The sequence below is a fragment of the Pteronotus mesoamericanus genome, unplaced genomic scaffold, assembly GCF_021234165.1.
Source record: "Pteronotus mesoamericanus isolate MK-2021 breed Mesoamerican mustached bat unplaced genomic scaffold, CSHL_Meso_final scaffold_54, whole genome shotgun sequence".
Lineage (NCBI taxonomy): Eukaryota > Metazoa > Chordata > Mammalia > Chiroptera > Mormoopidae > Pteronotus > Pteronotus mesoamericanus.
This window is the reverse complement of record NW_026555321.1, coordinates 49696865-49719636: the sequence shown is the minus strand read 5'-3', so window position 1 is coordinate 49719636 and position 22772 is coordinate 49696865. Positions and strand designations below refer to the sequence as shown.

General features: G+C 39.9%; 1 protein-coding gene and 1 pseudogene across 6 annotated transcripts in view; one reads left to right on the top strand and one right to left on the bottom strand.

Moving 5' to 3' along the window:
* The window catches only part of SLC25A26 (solute carrier family 25 member 26), a 159194-nt gene extending 149701 nt beyond the window's left edge, over positions 1-9493 (bottom strand). For all 6 annotated transcript variants that reach the window (XM_054595087.1, XM_054595089.1, XM_054595088.1 and 3 more), the window contains exon 1: positions 9170-9493. In XM_054595087.1, the coding sequence (XP_054451062.1) occupies positions 9170-9202 (33 nt within the window). In that variant the 5' untranslated portion in view covers positions 9203-9493. The remainder of the gene's footprint in view (positions 1-9169) is intronic.
* A 7443-nt stretch (positions 9494-16936) lies between these two features.
* LOC129088144 (60S ribosomal protein L30-like) lies at positions 16937-18511 on the top strand (annotated as a pseudogene).
* The last annotated feature ends 4261 nt before the right edge of the window (positions 18512-22772 follow it).

Here is a 22772-nt window from a genome sequence, read left to right as displayed (position 1 = left end):
AAGCATTCTTTGGAAAAATAAAATTACTCTGATGCAAAATCCAATAATCAACTAACATGGGTAAATTATTTAAAATTACACTAGAAAATCATATTACTATAAACATTAATACTATATGATCAGCCTGAAAGACACGACAGAACCTCAAAGCCCATGAAGGTCTACTCTGCAAATGACCTCAAGAGATGTCACCAAAAGAACAGAGATGTGCCAGCAGAGAACCACACATGGTAGTAAAAGAATGACACATAACGTGGGACTTCCCTCTGGATAGAAAGATGACCTTTTCTAAGTTGTAGAAAAAAGTTCTTAAGTAATGTAGAAAAGTTTTTAAAAAATCAACCGTTTTCAATATTTTCTCACTTGTTTTTAAGGGATTTTTACAAAATTCGGTATGTAAATAAAATATTTTGTCTGACTCTTTATTTTCTCAAAGCTCAAGGAACACTACTAAAATTCTGGTAAGAACTGATATGATTGGATTCCTTTAAAACATGTGGCACTTCATTTTAATTTTTTCTTTAATCTTAAGGGAGAGGGTTCAGAGTGCTTGCTATCTACTCTTATATTTTAACCAATAAGTTAATTATACTTACAATCTCTGACTACTTTGCATGCATTGAATCTCTAATCCTTCATCAGAATTCTTATCTCCTGAGAATAAAATGACCAGATTCAATCTACTTATCTAGTAAAATATAAATGAAAAGTTACTAATTGCTTCTGCAGATTTTAAACTTCTGTGATTCAAATGTCATTTAAATTCATGAGACTGGAAAAAAAAACAGGTAACAGAAGAATAATAATACATACATTTATCCACAAAGCAACATATTTAAGATTTAAACAAAAACTTTAAGACGTGCTTATAATTTTCCATCAAATAAATTTAAAATTTAAAATTTTTACTACAAATAAAACACACATCTCTACTACCCTGGTCATGTGGCTCAGTTCATTGGAGCATTGTCCCATACACCAAAAAGGCCACAGGTTCAATTCTTGGTCAGGGCACATATCTAGGTTGTGGGTTCAATTCCCAGTCCAACACATATGGGAGGCAACCAATCAATGTCTCTCTTCCTCTTTCTTTCTCTCTCCCCATCCCTCCCTCCCTCTCACTCTCCTTTCCTCTCTCTTTAAAAGCAATGAAAAAAAGTCCTTGGGTAAGAATAAATATGTGTGTGTGTACACACACACACTCTACCTTAAGTTAAAAAATGTAAAAAATGCTGGCAGGCCATGGAGAAGTGTCTAATTAGTGCTTTGAAATGACTCTGGTAGTGGGAAAAAATCAAGATCACATGCTATAAAGTGTTTATTTCTCAAAAGAAGGCTGCACAACAACAGAAAAGAAATCACTGCTGCTTCTACAGGATGAAACCAAACCACCTAAGTTAACTATGCAAACTCATCACAGCCACTGGCCTGGACCACAGCTGAGAAGAACCACCTGAAATACGATCCTCAGGAAACATCCCTCCTTGACACCCTTGGTGTTGTCCACAATTGAGCAGCTCCTTGTTAAGTGACTGCTGCTCCTGCTTCCTGGACACTTGTCTTCTCCCCATTCACCACTCACCAGTCCTGCAATGCTCTTTGCCACTTCTACACTGATGGCAGAGTCACCTTTGTAAAATGTGAACTTCAGTTTCACTCTGCCACACTTCAGCTTATGAGTCCTTCAAACTTTCCAGTAGCCCATGGGATGAACAAAATCCTTTATAAGGCTCTGGATGTTCTACCTCTCCACTTTCAACTCCACCATTTGTTCTTCTTGCCAACTTGAGCTCTCATTTCCTCCAAGTCATCTGATCTTCCTCATTTCTAGGACTTTGTACAGCTATTGTCTAATCTTCAAATCTAGAATTAGACCCTCTTGTTTATACATGCTGATGACAATTTCAATTCTATAGCTGAGCATCTCACCATGTCCCACTAGACTGCATGATCCATACCTGTTGTGTTCACCAATATATTTCCAGCACCAGTATACAGCAGGCACTCAACTATTTGAATTATGTACGAATTAATGACTATAAGGAAGGGTTATTACCCATATTTTAGAGTGTACAAAAAGTCAACCTTAAAAAAGTACATCAAATTTCTTAAAAATTGCAAAACACAGGACCAAGCAATTCCCCAAAGAAAAATATAAATGGCCAACAAAATTATGAAAAGATGCTTCCCCATCAATAATGATCCAATAAAAACAAATTAAAGTATTTTCCCAATTAAATTATAAAAGGTTAAAAATATCAATAGTTATGAGCTCTGTAAAGAGAAACAAATTATTAAAATCTATTGATGGAAAATTAGGCAAAATGAAAACTTTAAATGACAAAACCTTTGATCCAGCTATTTTATTTCTAAATATTTCTCCCACATGCAAGAATGTGGAAGAAATATTTAGATATACAAGAATGTTTACTACATTCTTACAATATACAAGAATGTTTACTACAACACCGTGACAGTAAAAATCTATAAATAACCTAAAGTTCTATCCCAGGTGTCTTGTTAGATAATTTTTGTTGTTGCTGGATAAATTTTTATATCTGATTAATGGGTTGCCACACAGCCTTTAAAAGAATGAGGTTGTGCCCCAGCCGGGTAGCTCAGTTAGTTGTTACATCGTCCTGTACACCAAAAGGTTGAGGGTTCAATTCCTGGTCAGGGCATATATCTAGGTTGCAGGTTCAATCTCTGGTTTGGTTGATCCATGGTTGGGGTATGTACAGGAGGCAACTAACTGATGTTTCTCTCTCACATCAATGTTTTTCTCTCTCTCCCTTCTTCTCTCTCTCTAAAATCAATAAACATATCCTTGGGTGAGGAGTAAAAAAAAGGAATGAGGTCAATCTGAACTCACTGGCGAAGAAACATGTTCGATCAAATTAGCTGTAGAGCAGTATACACTATATAATCCTGTCTTTCAAAGAAATCTGTATGTATTTCTACATGTATAATTAGAAGTCTGGAAGCAGACACAGTAAACTGCTAAAAATTTTTACCCCTGTAAAAAGAGATTCAAGATAAAGAGTAATTTTACTATCTTGTTTATTTTTGTCTTGTTCAAGTTTTGTAATGAGTGTATACAAAGTATACATATAAAACATAAAAAAATGTAAACATATAAAAACAAACATATAAACAGTAAGTTTAATAAACATATAAATAAACAATAAGTAAAGCTATTCAAAATTAATGCTCTTTCATCAAAAAAACAAAATCCTAACTCAACTAAACTTAATTATCAACTTAATGATTCAGTTAATTAACTTAATTAATCAACTTAATTAATAAACATATAAATAAACAATACGTAAAGCTATTTAGAATTAATGCTCTTTCATCAAAAAAAAAAAAATCCTAACTCACTGGTTACATTTGGTATGCAGTAAGCACTCAGTAAGGAATAACCAAGAACCTTGACCCATGGTCCGGTTTTAAACTACCTGTCCAAACTCATTTCACACATCTAACAAACCTTGAGCCTCCTCTGACCACTGTTTCCCAAACATGTCTTGAAACTTCTTGTTTCTGTGCTGCTGCTTAGGTTTTGCTTTCAACTTGGAATGTCCTTCCTATGCCCATTGTCACCTGTTCCCCTGCCACCATACACACACACTCCTGCCAAAATCCTATTGTTAAGGGTGTGATCAAATGCAACACTCTCCCTAAGGCCTTTCCCAATCTTGCAATGAGAATTAAATGCTACTCCCTTGATTCCCCCATATACCTTTGTTTATATTTCAATTTTGGTACTAACCATTATGTCTGAAATTAAGATCCTTCAGAGCTGAAGCCAAATCAATCACCTCTGCCCTCCTAAATATCTATTCCAGCACTTGGTATGTAGTAGGGCTTCTGTACTTGTTTGTTGGTTTGAATCAAATGAAATGTGATACTCAAAAAAAAAACCAAAAACTGCACTAAGTCACTCTTTGGTTGTTCTTGTTGTGATCTGCCACAGCACTTACGACAGTAAAACCCATACTGCCTGCTGCCATATTTTTTATCATTCCAGTTATGCCAATAGCACTGCGTGGTGCTCACAATGACTTCTCCCAATATCCATTGCTAATCATCACCTCCTGATGGAAAAGACTGTAGATTCAATTTTGTTTAGTGAATGCAATAATGGTTCTAGAATTTGACTTGAGTAGTGTTTCATTTCTCCAGAGGTCTTTTTCAGATTAAACACTGCCTAAGACTACAGTTTTGGCATCAGACAGACACACCTGGCTTCCATCTTAACTGGGTCTCCTTAGAAGAGCTATTTAAACTAGTTCTTTATGCATGAAATGGGCAAAATAATAGTATTTATACTCACAGAATTTTTGAGAATTAAATGACATTAAATGAGAATTAAATATAATTAAATGAGCCTGTTATATGCTTAGTGAAATGCCCACCCTTAATCAATTATCAATTAATATGAGCTATTATTTTTAGTATTATGTAACTATAAATATCTTTCAAAGTTGGCTGATGCCACATTTCTGACATGCCAATATTAAAAACTATGCAAAAGAGGGGCCAGGGTGGAGGTAGGAAGATACACTGCCTCCTCGCACAACCAAAAGGACGACAACAAATTTAAAAACAAAAAATAACCACAACTGCCAGGAAATCAAACTGTATGGAAGTCTGACAACCAAGGAGCTACAGAAGAAATACTCATCCAAACTGGTAGAGGGGGCAGAGACAGGCAATGGGGGAGCAAAGGACATGAGGTAAGGCAGCGGCTGGAAGACTACACTACGGGCGGTGGCTGGGGGACTGGGTGGTCCCATATTTGCATGTGGATATACCTGGAGGAACAACTGGGGAGCAAGACAGACTATGCAACCCAGGGTTCCAGCACAGGAAAATATGGCCGTAAAACCTCTGGCTATAAAAATCTGTGGGGGTTGCAGTGGTGGGAGAAACTCCCAGCCTCACAGGAGTGTTCACTGGAGAGGTCTACAAGGTCCTAGAATGTACAAATCCACCCACCTGGGAATCAGCACTAGAAGAGCCCAATTTGCTTGTAGGTAGCAGGGGAGGAGACTGAAAGCCTCTGAGAGCCTGCCGAGAGGCTGCCAAGGGCCGGGTGAGAGCCAAGCAAGCAGCATTGTTCCCTCTTGGACCCCTCCCCCATATACAGTGTCACAATGCAGCAACATGGGTTGCCTCCTCTGGTGAATGCCTAAGGCTCCGCCCCTTACAATGTAACAGGTGTGCCAAGACAAAGAAATATAGCACAAATGAAAGAACAGATCAAAGATCCAAAAATAGAACTAAACAATAAAGAGATAACCAACCTACCAGAGACACAGTTCAAAACGCTGGTAATCAGGATGTTCACAGAAATGGCTGAGCATGGTCGTAAAATAGAGAAAAAAGTGAAGACTATAGAAAGTGAAATAAAGAAAAATATACAGGGAACCATTACTTAAGGGAAGGAAATGAAGCTGGAACTCAAACCAATGCTTTGGAGCAGAAGGAAGAAATAAACGGTCAACCAGAACAGAAGAAACAAGAATTTAAAAAAATGAAGAGAGGCTTAGGAACCTCCAGGACAACTAGGGGTGACAGAAGGAAAAGAGGAAAAGCAAGAAATTGAATACTTACTTGAAAAAAATAACGAAGGAAAACTTCCCCAATCTGGCAAAGGAAATAGACTTTCAGGAAGCCTTAGGAAGCTCAGAGAGTCCCAAAGAAATTGGACCCAAGGAAGCACACACCAAGACAACATCATAATTACATTACCGAAAATTAAAGGTAAGGAGAGAATCTTAAAAGCAGCAAGAGCCCTGATTGGTGTGGCTCAGTGGACTGAGTGCAGCCTGCTAACCAAAAGGTCACCAGTTCGATTCCCAGTCAGGACATATGCCTGGGTTTGCAGGCCAGGTCCCCAGTAGGGGGTGCTCGAGGGGTAACCACACATTGATGTTTCTCTCCTCTCTCTCTAAAAATAAATAAATAAAATCTTAAAAAAAAATAAAGCAGCAAGAGAAAAGGAGACAGTTACCTACAAAGGAATTCCCATAAGACTATCAGCTGATTTCTCTAAAGAAACCTTACAGACAAGAAAGGGCTGAAAAGAAGTATTCAAAGTCATGAAAGACAAGCACCTCATGCAAAATTACTCTATCCAGCAAAGCTATCATTTAGAATGGAAGGGCAGATAAAGTGCTTCCCAGATAAGGTAAAGTTGAAGGAGTTCATCACCACCCAGCCTTTATTATATGGAATGTTAAAGGGACTTATCTAAGAAAAAGAAGATGATCATAAATATGAACAGTAAAATGATTAACAAACTCACAACTATAAATAACTGAACCTAAAAAAAACAAAAACAACCTAAGAAAACAACTAGAATTGGAACAGAAATCACAGAAATGGAGACCATTTGGAATGTTATCAGGCGGAAGGGGGAAGGGGGGGAAAGGGGAAAAAGTGCTGGGAATAAGAAGCATAAATGGTAGGTATAAAACAGACAGGGGGAGGTTAAGAATAGCATAGGAAATGGAGAAACCAAAGAACTTATCTGTATGACCCATGGATATGAGATAAGATGCGGGGCAGGGGGGGCGGTGGATGTTGGTAGGAGGGGGGAGTGCAGGGCAGAGGGGAATAAAGGGGAGAAAAAAATGGGACAACTGTAATAGCATAATCAATAAAATATATTTTTTTAAAAACCATGCGAAAGACTAAGACACTTTACCAAAGACTAAATATTATATTCATATATTAAATTTAATAAATTTGCATATAAAAATCTGTAAATTCAAGTCTTTCATCAGCAATAATGAGTTAAAATCTCTCCTCAAATTCTCTTCCCTGGACGAGAATTACCCACAGACCCACTCAACAGAAAGCCAAATCATGCAGTGATTTGCATGACAGGAACAACTCAGCAACTTCAAAAAGCTGAGAAACACTAAGGTTCAAATTTCATTATGACACTTGGATTTAAGTTTATGGGTTAAATTTTTTTAAAAGAATAAAAAGAGCACAAAAGTGTAATGATAGGACTTCAGATATGAAAAAATTGCATAAGCACATTAAAGTGCTCAGCAAATGGTTACTTTATGTCATCATTTGCAATTACATAGTTAATTTTTATTTTATTTACTGTTTAATGTCTGCTCCTATTTGACTATAAACCTATGAAGGCAAGGACTATAGCTTTTAGGCACTCTTCCCAAGTATGAGAGCAAAGACTAACGTATGTTTGGTTAACAGGTAAAAAATACCTGATGTAAGGTGGAAAAACTATGGGTGTAACTTTATCTTTCCAAAACTTTTAAATTTTCTCTAGTTGACATTTCATTAATGCTACTCAAATTCTGTCTGTGCCATTAAAAAAATTAGTATTTAAAATTTACATATGGACACATACTATTTGGTTTGGAAATGATAACAAAAGCACATTAACAAGCGATTTCCAGCTAAACTATCACATACTAAACCTTTCCCAGTACCCCTCTTATGCTGAAAGAAAAATAAGAAAGGAAGGTAGTCCCATCCCTCAGTACTTGAGACGCAGAAGAAACTCCTCTATCATAGCTGTGGTCCCAGGTGACTGATGGTCTTGTCTCTAAGGCTGCCTCAGCTGCTCCACTAACTGATCAAAATTCAGAATATACTTGTGTCTAGGTAACTGCCTGCTCAACACAAAAACAACCAAAAAAGGTAGATCTGCTCACTCAGACTTCAGTGCCAATATAAAACAAGTCACATACAAGGGGGGACCCAAAAACAACAAGAATTATCTTCTGAAGGGGCGAGCCCCTTGTAGTACAGGCTTCCTCTGCTAGGGGAGTGTTCTAGTAATCCATCTGTATCAGTGTATGAACTGGTATTGTTGTGAGAGGCTGCGTTCTGCTTCAGTGAATTTTTTTTTTTGAAGACTCTTTAAACGCATCTGCCCATTTCAGGACGGCTGACTTACAAGTGAACCTGCCCACACCACACTGAGTATTCAACAGTTTTTGACCAAAAACAGCATGACCCTTGTGCCCCACCCTCCTATTAACCTGATCTCACCCCAAGTGACTTTGTTTTGTTTCCCAGGATGAAAAAAAAAAAACCTCAAAAGGAAACATTTTGCCAATACAGAAGAGGTGAAACAAAAAACAGCAGAGGCACTAAGTGGCATCAAAATCAACGAGTTCAAAAACTGTTCTGAGCAGCGGGAAAAAAAATCTCAAAAGGTGTATTGCATCAAATGGAGAGTACTTTGAAGGTGTTGGAAGTTTAAACATGTAAGAATAAACACACAGCTTTTTATAAATAAATTCCAGTTTTGGGGGGGGGTCCCTCTCATAAAGGTAACCTTGAGAACACGAAGCCTCATTCCCAGTTCCTTATATATTTAGAGATAGTGCTTCATTGTCAGATACTAATTTCTTTTTACTCCAGATTGAAAACTAAGGGACTACCTTCCAGAAAGAAAGATTTTGAGCAAAAGACACTGAAAACTTCCCTTAACAGTGTGTTCAATAACTTCACTCTTACCTTTTCTTCTGTTTACTCAGTCTACCTAAGAAGCCCTGCCAACACACCCATGTATAAGGATAGATCCAGTGAGCAGACATCACATGAGTACTCTGGAAAAGCTTTTTCAGAAGCAACTCACTGAAGAAAAGAAAAAGAAGTACAAGCAGTCCCTGGACTTTGTAAGTGCTGCACACATGAACTTCAGTTATAAATTATACAAGTCCTCCAACACCATGGTTCAAATTACTGTGCCAGAGTGACATTTTACAAAATTGGTAATCAAAGGAAGGAACTGGCCAACAAAGAAAAAGGTGCAGCAAATACGCGAAAAATGGTAACAAAGTGAAATGCAAATCCATATGGGAGCCACACCAGCCAGGACTCAGCTGAAGCTTTTAAGTAGAGCAATCTGTCTTTCTGTAAAAGACAGTGAGTCAAGTAGCCACCCCCACCCGACCCGACTCTCCGACGGCAGGCTAGGAAAGACGTGGCCTTGACAGGGGACCCGGCGCAGGCCCGGGACCTCCGCGTGCTTGCTCCCAGACCTGGTGACCGGTGACCCGAAGACAGTTCAGCGCGCAGAACCGGAAGAAACTGCGAGTGCAGAGGAGCCCCCGCTGCCGCCAGTGCTGGACTCCGGCACTCCGAGTGCCCCACTCTCCCGCTCCGCACTTACCACCAGAGAGACCGTGAACCCAGGCCGGTCCATAGCCCAGAAAACACCCCCAACGCTCTATGTCGAAGCTGAGCGGAGGCGAGTCACAGCCTCCTGGCAACTGGACGTGGAGGCAGTACCATCTTGGCGGCAGTACCTGAAGCGCCTCCCTTCCGCGGTCTCGTGAAGGCAAACCATACCAGCTCCCGGTACCACCGGTCGAGCTGGGGCCGCGGGGCTCCGAGACGGAGGGGCGGGGCCAAGGAAGAGTGATTGAGCCGAACTGGGCCACTCCAGGTGGCCTCCAGCTCTGCAGCCTGTGATCGGCCAGATGGAGGAACTCTCGCGAGCGAATGAGCCTCCGCTGCGATCCCGGAGCGGGGAGTCCCTCAGAGAGAACTGGGAGGAGCAAAAGTGTAAGCCCGGGAGGCTGAAGTGGAGGGAGGGGCCCTGTGAGGGCAGAACTTGTTTTAGGGGAAAAGATTTGTGTTTCGTTTTGGTTTCCTTAATTGATTTTATTGGGGTTACGTTTGTTAAAAATATTTCTAGGTTTACGGTGTACAATTCTATATATAATACATCATTTGTGTATTGAGTGTTCAGCACACGAAGTCGTATCTCTGTCGCCGGTTATCCCCGCGTCCCCCAACCCCCTTTCCGTCTGATAGTGACCACACTGAGGACTTGTTTTAGGGTTTGAGGGGATTTGCTTGTTTTGCTTAAGCCATGAAAGGGCAGAGCTAGTTTCAGGGGAGCGAGGTTTGTGTTTCTAATCAGTTACTTCTTTTTGGCTTGTTTTGGTTTATCTGTGCAAATGTCTTGAATTACTATAAAGCAGGCAGTATCGGAACGTTATTAAAGCTATAGAAAAATACTTAATATCCTCCACTTCTTACTGGCAGTTATTGCATTTGAAGTTATTTACGTGTTCAACTATTTGCTTGCTCATTTTGTTCACTGCGGTACAAGTTGCACACGTTGAAGACCAATTTATTAAGTACTTAATAAAAGTTTTTTGAAGTGGACCTGCCTTTACTTTTATTCAATAAATACTTTCAAAATTACCATATATTAAGGACCAACTACATCTCAGATGTGGCGTTAGAGGACTGATAGACAGTTTCTCACATAATACTCAGAACCACATTCTAAGGTATGCACCATTAGCATCCTCATTTTACAGAGGATGGAGATGCTCCAAGAGGTTCCGTAGCCAACCAAAAGCTACAGGGAATGTAGTAGAGCTGGGCTTGCAATTTTACTTAGTGCCTTCATTTTTCCTCAAAACCCATGCAGCAGCTACAGCAGGCTTCTTGTCTGTCCTTGTTCAATCCATCTTTCATACCACTGCTAGAACCTTTATTCTCTTATGGTTAAGATGATCTAGAAATGATTGGCAGAAATGCCTTTAGAGTTTCAAATTCTGACCTATTTATTACCTTCCCTAAGGCATTACTTCTCTAGGATTGAGGTTCCTGCTTTGTAAAGTGGGGATAATGAGAGTAACATCTTTGGTACTATTACAGATTAAGTGGGATAACGCATACACGTTAACTTAGTTCCTAGCTCATTGGAAGTGCTCTCTGAAGATGATGGTAATGTCACTTCCCTATTTTGAATGACTACCTTTGCTGCCCATATGAGACAGTCTAGCTTCCTTAGCATGAGACTCACCTCTAAGCCAGTGTCTCCTGTCACTCTTCCCACTGGGTGGACTACTCACTTTCAAGCCTCCTCATTTTACCCATGTTGTTCCCTCTACCAACAATACCTTTCCCTATGCTGCCTGCAGAACACATGCTTTCCTGTTTGCCACATAGCACCCTCCAACAGCCATCTCAAAACATGCTAGTTCACTTCCTCAAAGCCAGCAGAATTTCTTATGCTGTTGTTTGTCTATTTTAAGGGCTCAGATGACTAGGTCAGGCCTAACCAGGCATAAGCTAGGGCTGTATGCTAACCAGGATAATATCTCTTTTGAATGACTCTAAGTCAAATGACTAGAGACCTAAATTACATCTGCAAAATCCCTTTTGCTGTATAGTGCAACATAGTCGTGTCTGTAATATCATACTAACAGGTTCTACTCACAACTCAAAGAGAAGCCATTATGCGAAACATATAAATTAGGGGACAGGAATCTTGAGAACCACCTGAGAATTCTGTCTATCATACTTTCCCACAAGCCTTTGTCAATAGCCTCCTCAAAGGCCATCAAGTTTCTATCAATGGGCTTTCACTAAAAGCCCCTCAAAGTCCTTCCATCTTTCAAATACTACCTGATGCCAAAGCCACTCCCAAACAGTTTAGATGTTTGTTACATTAGTATCCCATTTCCAAGTACCAAAATCTGTATTGGTTATCTATTGCTGAGTAACAAATTACCCCAAAATTTAGAATAATAAACATTTATTACCTCATACACTTTCTGTGGGTTAGAAATTTAAGAGTGGCTTAGCTGAGTGGTTTAGTCTCAGGGTCTCTCTCTTGAGGCTGCAGTCAAGGCATAAGCGAGGGCTATATCCAAAGACTTGATTGGGACCAGAGGATCCACTTACAAAATGGTTCACTCCATGACTGGGAAATTAGTGCTAACTGCTGGTAGCTAACCTCGGTTCCTTGCCACATAGACCTTTCCATGGGGTTACTTGAGTGTCCTCATGAAATGATAGCAGGTTTTCCCCCAGAGTGAATGATCTAAGAGAACAAGACAGAAACAAGATATGACCTGGCCTCAGATGTCACTCGGTTGTCATTTCTGCAACAGCCTATTTGTTACACAGGTCATTCTTATTTATCATGGGATGGGACTACGCAAAGGCATAAATACCAGGAGATTAGGATCATTAGGTGCCATCTCTGAAACTGGCTACCACATTAGAGAAATGCCAGTAAAAACCACAATGACTTACAACTGTATATTCACTAGAATGGCTACAATTAAAAAGACCAGAAAGAACAAGGATTGCTGGCAAGAATAAAGAACAAATGGTACTGCCCTGACTGGTGTGGCTCAGTTGGTTGGGCATCATCCTGCAAAGCAAAAGGTCGCCAGTTCGATCCCCAGTCAGGGCACATGCCTGGGTTGTGAGTTTGGGACTGCACAAACAACCAATCAATGTTTCTCTTCCTTTCTTTCTCCCTTCCTTCCCCTCACTCTAAAAATAAATAAATAAAATCTTTTTTTTTTTTTTTTTTAAAGAGCAACTAGGGACCCTGGCTGGTGTGACTCAGTGGATTGAGTGCCAGCCTGCAAACCAAAGAGCTGCTGATTTGATTCCCAGTCAGGGCACATGCCTTGGTTGCAGGCCAGGTCCCCAGTAAGGGAGTGCACGAGAGGCAATCACACATTGATATTTCTCCTTTCTCGCTCCTTTCCCCTCTCTCTAAAAAAAAAAAATAAAGAGCAACTAGAACTCTCATGCATCACTATTGGGAATGTAATATGGTACAACCACTATGGAAACCAATGGCCATGTTATTTTCATGTATGTGTTTTTACTATTTTTTTAAAGAAAAATTTTCTATTATTACATCCTCCCCCAAATGCTTCCTTCCCACTCCCAGCTTTCCAATACACCTCTTAGATATTTACCCAAGAGAAATGAAAATGTGTTCATACAAATATTTTTACATTATTGTTCTAACAACTTTATCTATAATAGCAAAAACTGGAAATAATCCAAATGTCCACCAACTAATGAACAGATAAACATTTTATGGAGTATCCATACAATGGAATATGACTCAGTAATAAAAAGAAATAAATTATTTGTGCACACAACAACATGGATTAATCTCAAAGCCTTAGGCTAAATTTAAAAAGCCAGATAAAAAAAATATATACTTTGTGATTCCACTTATACCAACCTTTTTCATCTCATAGAACACATAAACTAATTACTAAAATTCTGCAGCACACCAAATATATTTTTTACCAACCTGCCAAAAAAAATAGGAATAATTTTGATTCAGTCACATCAGATAGCTATTGTTGTGTTGGCTGTTGTCATTTTTTATTTGACAATCTAAAGGAAAAGAGGTCAGTGCCCCATATTAGTCAGGTACTCTATATTTTTAAAATTCTCTCTGCTCTAAAGGAAAGTTTAGACAAGAAAATTGGCACAGGAAAAAAAATTTTCAAAAGGTTTTCTGCTACGTAAAAGGACAAATTCGGTTTAGAAAATTCCTCTGGCATTATGAAGGCTTGAGATGGAGAGGAATAGAGTATATTGGCGGGGACAGAGCTGCACTGGTTGTTGCCCCTCTGTCTGGTCTAGCCTTTCAGCGCAGCACAGGTCACTCAGTGAATACTCTGGGTACTCCTGGCCTTTGCTCCTTTAGAGGTTCCACCCACCTCCAGTGGCGCCTGGAAGCATATTCATGCACGCATTCTTGTCTCAGATCCTTTCAGTCATTTGTGAGACTGAGCCAAAGGGTGCCTGCTGGGAGGGCTCCCCTTTTTCACTCAATCGGAGACCACCAGTGGTCCTACAGTCCTGTGTGGGAGACGCGGAAGACAGGCACCTGAAGTAACCACTGGAGAGAGGCAAAAGGGAGGGGCTTCCTTGTCTTGCCCAGTCGGCACAGGAAAATTTTTAAAGGAAGTTGACAAATATCATTCTAAAATACATGTTGTGTGCCTGTCTCTCCTTTCTTAAATATTCTACAACTAAGCCACATAGGTCAGGGTGAGGGTCATTGTTTTATATGCATTGTATTCTTATTCATCAAAGAATCATGCAGACTACTGTAAGTAAAATGGTTTTAAAAAATATTTTACTTATTCTTTGAGAGAGAAGGGAGGGAGAAAGGGAGTGAGAGAAACATCAATGTGCGAGAGAAATATCACTTGGTTGCCTCTCACAAGACCCCAACCAGGGATCTGGCCCGCAACTCAGACACGTACTCTGACTGTGAATCAAACCTGCGGCCCCTCAGTTTGCAGGACAATGCTCAAACCACTGACCCACACCATTCAGAGTAAAATGTTAACATCAAGCTGTGGGCTAAAAGCAATCTACATCTGAAACAAATTCGGAATCTGTCTGTGTTGCGGCCTCTCTAGGCTGGACAGGTCCACTCGGGGCTCGGGTAGATGGAAGAAGATGCATGGAGCCTTGGGGATGCTTGACATGCCTTTATTTGGGAGAGTCATACAGGGACAAGCCCTGCCTGGGGAAATCACACAGGTCATAAAGCCTGTGTTCATGCTGCACACAGGCCATGAGCCCGTGTGGAAGGAGTCACACAGGCCACAAGCCTGTGTCCAAGTCAGCGCCCCAACTCCCCACCCCGTCCAAAACTCCTACCCCTTAAATACTAGCCCTAAACAAAACAGGCTGCAGGCCAGAAAGGGAAGTAACTATCATGAGCTGCTCATGCAAGCCTACTCAAGACTACAGGGCAGTTTATCGCACCCGGAACACAAGGCCCTGAGACCCGGGCTCAAGGCTGTGGGAACACTGCTTTATCAGACTTCTTCAAGGTTGCGAGGAGTTGCTCCCTCTGGTTACCCACGCATATAGGTGAGAGAGCCAGACCACCTCCACATACCCTGCACTGTCTTTTATAATACTGTCACACTGGAAATCACAAATTAAGATATATGTAAAAGGTTGTATCTCCCTTGTCTGCTGTAAAACCTCTAATTGTTGGCACCATAATGAGAATGGAAGAGCCTTGAACTGGACTAGAATGGTCTAAAGCATTGGTGGGAAACTGAGGCTGCAGCCTCTCTAAACTAAGATGATACACCTATACTGTGTATGCATGGCAGCTATTCATGCCCTGTATAGGTGAAGAAAGCCAAAAAACTGGGAATTCAGTAGCAGTTTGACCTCCCAATGAGGCACAGGTGCTGTGCATAAGGTCCTGTATCCATCTAAAGAGGTAAAGTGTGGTGTTAGGTTAAAATCTACTGAATCTCCTGAGTCTGATTGTCATTTCGAACCTGTACTGATAACTGGTCTCTTTTGTTCTCAAATGTCCTCTCATGCTTTATAATAATTTGTCCACTCTTCCAAAACTAATATCTACTCTTAATGGGAGGATTTTCTTATAAAGAGAAAGTGTGTGTACAGCTTTGCAGATTGTGCATTGCATGGCTCCAAGGAAATGCAAGATAGTCCATGTGATTGTTTTACAGATTGTTCATTGCACAGCTTTCAGGGACAATAATTACTTTTCAGTCCATACAAGTAACATTCCCTAGAATTGTACAGTGCACATCCTACGCAACCACATATGGCGGCCCTGGATCTATTTCAGTCTGAGCTTCAGAGCTCCATCATGAATCCTACCTTGATTAGAGAAAGCAAGAATTTTGCTTTCAAAATGCTACTGATGCACTGCTCCATATCTCCCTGGCTCACCTGAGTTTACCTGTATCTGTTGGTAAATAAGCCCTGGCACATTGACAACACCCCAAGTCACGAGTGTCTCTCATCCTCTAGTTGGGTGCTCTCCCCTGCACCATGGGAGCTTTGTAGGCACAGTCTATCAACAGATACATGGGTAAATAAATGTGCCAGCCTTTGTTTTGACAGGGAGATTCCCCATAATCTCACAGATTCCCCAGGAGAATTAAGCCGTAGTTACCTACAGCACTAATCTGCTCTTTTATCCATAATTTATCCCCTCTTCCCCCTTTTCTGCCTCAGTTTTTGTGCTTTCTTACTTGCACTTCTGGGGCTTGTCTTCCCCTACCCCGCCCCCCCAAAAAACTACCTACACCCAAGTCTTTGTTTCAGGGTCTATTTTAGAAGAAATCCAAATTAAAACAAATGCCGCAAGGAACAAATGACCCTAGTTGATTATGTAACTTAAGTGCTGGCCCAGGTCTAAATATTTATTCAGTGGGACAATGGACTGCCTCCACTGATCAGGAAGGTGGGAAAAAAGAAGAATGAGTTAATTACTAAATTCCATACCTACAACTGTGTACGTGACAATATGACAGAAAACTCAGCTGTCATGTGTGCAATTAAGCATGCTCAATTCAAAATGCTGCTTTATATAGCACTGACGTAGCTCAGTTTGTAATTTTTGAGTTGGGAGAAATATAAGACCCTTTGTATTTATGCTATAAAATGTCTCCCTCCACCCCTCAAATTCCCTTCAAGCTCTTAATAAAATACCTGCAAACACTCCCATTCTGATCTTGAATACAAAGCCTTGAGATAACCTAGCTTTGGAATGATTGTGAGTGCATCTGCTTCCTAACCAGAGAAAGATATAAACTCTTGGGACAGGGAATAATAAATCCATTTCTTTGTTCTTTAAAATCATTCCTTTATCTCTGAATCTCAACAATGCTCTTTCTCTAATTTGAAAAGAAATAAATGTGCAAAGAATGTGAAATTAACAAAGTACATGCACAGTCTCAATAAATAAACATGAATACCTTTCATTGTACATCAATACCTTCATTCAATTAGTGAAAAGTTAAAACACTGTTGCATTGCACAACCTAACCTTTTAATTTGTGGAAAAACTAAATAAACAGACACAAAAACTAGCATTAATAAGTAATAGTAAAGCTTGAAATTCTTCCTTTTTTATTGGTCAGCTAAACATGGAAGCAGCAGAATCTGCTTTCCAGAAGTCTCATTTCCATCTCACAGCCACTTTAGTCGTGCTGCTCAATAACCTTCCCCATACCCCAGTACTGTAGTCTTCCTCTTTGCTGTCAACTAATTGTCTAAAATGTGTAGCAAGAGGAGTGGTTTGACACATTCATAGCAGTCATGTTCCAAATGTCCTCATTTTGCATTGCCATGTGTGCACATGGCAGACATCACTAATCAATTACTGAAACATCGCATTCCTTCAACGGAGTGCAGTCAGCAGCCATCAGAATTGGTACAAGAAAGTCATTCATTCAACTAACATTTACTGTTCTAGTCACTGTTCTCACTAGAAATATAGTGATGAAAAAACAATGTTCTTGATGACATGATGTAGTGATTAACAAAACAGATGATGTCTTTGCTTTTCCTGGGGTCTCAACATTTTAATAAGTGCTTTTGAAAACTGAAAATTCAAAATAACCCTTCAGAAGTAAATGGTATAGGTATTTTTGGCTGCACACTCCATCCAATAACTATTCTTGATATTTTTATATAAGCTTCCAGCTCTAAGGACAGCAATTTTACCATTGCACCATTAGGTCAATTAACTCATTATTGATAACAATTCAGATATGGGGGAAAAGGTAAATAAACCAGTAGAGTATTTCTTTCACCTCCTTACTTCTTTCCAACTTGCTGCCTGCCTACTGCATGTCAGGTACTAAATTAGGTGTGGGGATGCAAAGCTGATTGAGTTTCATTCTCTGCTGTTGTAATGCTCACAGTGTAATGAAGAATGTGGGATCATAAACAGATGAACCCAGAGTAACACTGTGGAGTACTCAGGGCTGGTGTGTGAACTGAACAAGTCGATCCTTGAATGTAAATCATTCCATTGAAGATCTTCTGCTGGAAATATCCTAGAAGTAATATACTACTTTTATGAACTACACCACAGATAACTACCATCTTTAAAGTAATGTCTTTTCTTTTTTTCTCTAGATGCCCAGAGGCCAGAAAGTTAAAAACAATCCTGGTAGTTTTTGAGGAGCATTTATCTCTTACTATTTATATATTAAAAGTGATAACCAAAGATAGATAGATAGATAGATATATCTTATCATCTAAAGCCATTTTTATACTCTATTACTCTACTGGCATTTTAAGAAGTAAGGGTAGGCCCTGGCAATGTAGCTCAGTTGGTTAGACCACCAACCTGATAATGCCAGACACACCAAAGTTGCAGGTTCGACCCCAGATCAGGTGCATACAAGAATCAACCAATGAATGCATAAGTAAGTGGAACAACAAATTTCTCCCCCCTTACCCCCCCATTCCTTCCTTTCTCTCTCTGTAAAAATCAATCAATAAATAAAAAATTTTAAAAAGAAGGGTAAATTAGCTTTCTTCCTTCTTGACCATCTTGGCACCTGCTCTGGGGTGGGTGCTGTCCTGCAACTAAGGTAAGATAGTGATGGCTGCAAAAAGATGAAAAAGTCACTGGTGTCAATCAACTCTAGGCTCCTACTTGTTATGAAAGGTGGAAAGTACATGCTGGGTACAGACTCAAAATGATCAAACAAGGCAAAGCAAAACTGGTCATCCTCACCAACAACTGTCCAGCCTTGAGGAGATCTGAAATAGGGTACTATGCCTTGTTGGCCAAGACTGGCATCCATCATTGAAAAGAGCACAGCATGTGGAAAATACTAGAGTGTGTACACTGGCTACCATTGATCCAGGTGATTCAGGTATCATTAGAAGTATTCTATAACAGACTGGTAAAAAGTAAATTGATGCAAAAATTTTTTCAATAAAACTGGCCAGAGCTTGGTTTAAAAAAAAAGATTAAATTAAAATTAAATGTATTGACAGTAGTTTCTGTAATTTCTTAAAGAAGTTACAGGCATTAAAAGATAACTTATTCATTAAACTTGGCCTAAGTTTTTTAAGTCAGTTAAAAATCTGAAAATTAAAATTTAGTCAACATATTACTTTCATGAATTGTATTTTGTAAGAATTTTTAAAAACTAAGCCATCTAAGAGACATTATTACGTTATTTAGTTAAATATGATTTAATATGTATCATTTTTAATTGTAAATTTACCCATGGTCTCCAACAAAGCAAAAACATTGTGCTAACTTTTTTCGTGGTAAAGTACTTGTTACAGACTGAATGATGTCTTAGGCTTTAGGATTGCCAGTCAAACACTTACCACTAGAGTTATTTAAATGGAGATCCAGTTAACTTCTGGGGAAAAAAAGAATGTCTTCCTTTTTCTGTATCTTCTTTCTTTTTAAAATGGGGTTTCATAACGGCTTTTCAGAAGCCTACTGATGTGTAGGATGGCATGGCAATGAAATTAGAACTGTACAAAAGGTAGGAGAGTCCTGGTGGGTAGCAAGTTCCTCAGGTGATTCCTATGATGCCGCAAGTTTGAGGCATCTGAACACCTCTATTGGAGTAAACTTGGCAATAAGATTTTTTTCTTTCTTAAATAAGCTTTTATAGGAAGGTCACCTGCTTTTATAGCTTTACAGCAGTTATCATTTGCTTCTGCTTTAATCTACTTGTCCTATGTAATATAAAATACTCTATATTGGGCTTGTGTTTCTTAGGTTTTGGTGGTTTCATACTACTGCTATCTGCCTTTTCTGTTCAGGGCTATGGTGCCGGAGTCTACATAAGAAATATTCTTTTATCATGTTGATGATTGGGCTTACAACCAAGTCAGAAATGACATAACAAGATCAGTTCCTGATAATGCAATGTGAAGGAACAGTATTTATGTTGAAGGATTAAAAAACATTAACTCACACGGCACATTGAAAACAGATTCTATTTGATCAAGAAAAGCCTCCATTGTTTTAAATGTTGTGTTCGTTTTTTTCCTCTTTTTCCTAATATCAGGACTTTAGCTCTTCTTACTGGCCTATTTTCCTCTGGTAAGGAGGAAACAGGAATGCAGTAAAAAAAAAAAAATACACACACACACACACACACACACACACACACATGATTATAACCATGAACAATCAGTTGTCTTCCTTCCACCATGACCATAGGCTGCTCCAGTGATCTGCTGGGTTACAGTCTGTGAAGCCAGAATATCACAGTCTTTTCTCATTTATAAGAATCCTGGGCTATGCCTGACACAGAGAAAATATTCTGTAGTCTTGAGATCTTTTCTCCACTTTGTCAATTGCTCTAAACTAGTTCAGCGGTACTTTTTAAATAAAGAAATTCTCAAAGAAAACCATCTCTAGGATGAACTCTCCAAAGTTTATGCTCCTTCTAAAAGTAATTTCTGTTTTTTATTTTATAAAATGCATAGTTTGTGGCCTGTCAAGTCATTTTTTTCAATTTTTAAAAATAGCTTTTATAAAAATAGTTCCTGAAAACATAAGCACAGGTTGTTTGTTTTTTTCTTCTGTGAGAGATCTTGAAATTACACTAGCCATTGACCTCCTTTGCTCTGGTTAGGCACGCTGAAGTGCATTTGTAGGGTAACCACTGCTTATAATCTTGGTAATACATCTTATTTAATAAAAGGATGCTAAAGAATCCATTTCAATGGCCATAGCCATTGGTCTGTAGCCGCAAGTCAGCAGCCAGGCCAGGAAGCAAGTCCTGTGTTCTGTTCCACCCTCTCTTCCTTGCTGCCTGGATTGGGCCAGCAATTGGGCCCATGCAGCACCTGCCAGGGGAAAGGTATTGAAGACCATGGGCAGTGGGTGGGCCCAAGAATGACAATGGTCTCCCTAGCCAGCCAAGTGACCTTAGAGGGCTTGAATTATTTTGGAACCCTGGAGGAAGTTTAGAACCATTTTCAGCCCCCCAACCCTTAAGCTACCACAGGGATAATTTACCCTAATAGCAAATAAGAACATATTTGCCACTATATGTTAGCTTTTTTTAAATCTCCTTGTATTAAGCCATATTAACATGAACAAAAGCAGTATATTTACTGCTTAGTATATAAAGTATATAAGTATATAAAGTCAGGGTGAGGGTCGAGGTCAAATTCAGTGTCAATGTAAAGAGTTAATATATGATTTAGCTTACAGTCAGGGTCATTGTAATGGTCATGGTAAAGATATGGTAAGATTCAGGTTCAGAATGAGGGTAGTGTCAGGGTTAGAGTGAGCATCAGGGTTAACGCCAGGGCATTGTTCAGGTTTGGGGTGATGGTCAGGGGCAGGGTCAAGTTCAGTGTCAAGTACAGATCACTGCAAGGGTAGGAGAGGTAAAGGAGTCAGAGGTAGTCAGGTATGAGGGTGAAAGTCAGATTTGAGGGGAAGGGTCATGAAAAGAATGAGGATGAATATAAAGATCAGGTGAAGTTCAAAGTGTGATTCAGGGCCATGGTCAAGGTGAAGATCAGAGTCATGATAAGGGTGAGGGCCACATGTGAGGTTCAGTTTCAAGTCAGCTCCAGGATCAGTTCAAGATCAGGTGATGATCAAGTTCAGGTGAGGGTCAAGGTAAGCTCATAGTCAGGGAGAGGGTCAGGATCAAAATGAGTTTAAGGGTCAGAGTGAGGAAAGAATCAAGGTAAGGATCAGTGACAAAGTATGCTATTGTAAAAGTAAGGATAAGTGTTAATGTCACATTCAATATCAAGGTCAGGTTCATAGTAAGTATGAAGGTTAGGACAGGTTAAGAGTCAGGGTGAGCATAAGTCAGCATTAGGATGGGGGTGAGGATCAAGTGAAGTATCAGGGGCACAGTGAAGGTAAAAGTCTGGGTCAGAATGAGTTTGAGGGTGTGAGCATCAGCATCAGAATCACAGTGAGGAATAGAGCCAGGATGAAAGTTAGCATTAGTGTCAGGTGAGTGTCAGGGTCAAGTGCAGGGTCAGGATGAATGGGAGAATAAAGTTCTAGGTCAGAGTCAAGGTCATGATAATAAGAATTCTTGTGGAAGTCAGATATACTACAGGGTCAGAGTCAGGTTCAGGGTGAAGTTCAGTGTCAGGGTCAGTGTGAGGGTGGACATCAGGGACATAATGAGGAATAGGGTAGGGTCTGGATGTGCATGAGAATGAGTGTCACGGTTAGGTCATAGTGAAGTTTAAAGTTAGGTCCAGATTTAGAGTCAGTGTCAACTTCAATGCAAGGGTGAAAATCAAGTAGAGGATCAAAATGGGGGTCAGGGTCTGTGTGAATGTCACTATCAGACCAGCATCAAGGTTAGGATCAGAGCAAACTTCAAGTCAGTGTCAGGAAGGATTTTGGTCAGGGTCATGGTCAGAGTCAGGATCAGGGTGTGTCAGGTGACTGTGACAATGTCAGGAAAACTTCAGGGTCAGTATTAGCTGAAAGATAAAGGTGAGGGTTGAAAGCAGTGTCAAGATGAATATTAGGGTCAGTGTCAGGTCCACATGAGGATGAGGTTTAGATTATGGTGAGGGTCAGAAAGTGAAGCAAATAGTCTGAGTGAGGGTAAGGGTGGGAACCAGGGTATAGGTGAGGGTTAGTTAACATCAGGTTCGTGATAGTAGATAAAGTTAGGATGAGGTTGTAGGTCAAGGGCAAGTGCCAGATGCATTTTGAGATGGAGGTGGTTCTGGGTTAATGTAAATGTGTGGATAAAGGTCAAGGTTATAGATATGGTGAGGGTAGGATGAGGGTGAAGTTCAAATGAAGGTCAAGGTCAGGAGATGTCCATGAAGAGGGTCAGAGTCAGAGAGAAATGATGGTCAGTGTCAAGGTAAGGGTGAGTGTACATTTCAGAGAGTCAGGTTGATGGTCCAGGTCAGTATCAGGTTGAGTATCAAGGTAAGAGTCAGAGTCATCCTGAAAGTCAAAATAAAGGTTAGGGTTAGTTCAGGTTCAGGATTCAAATCAGTGTAAGGATAGTTAGTCAAATCACACAGGGCAAATCAGAGCAGGGTAGGGTGAGTATTGGGTACAGGCCAGGTTCAGGGTGAGGGTCAGAATCAGGGGCAGGAAAGAAGTCTGGGTCAAGGTGAAAATCATGGTGATTGTATGGTTTGAGGTAAGGATCAAGGTCACATTCTCATGAGAGTCAGGGTAACTATCAGATTCA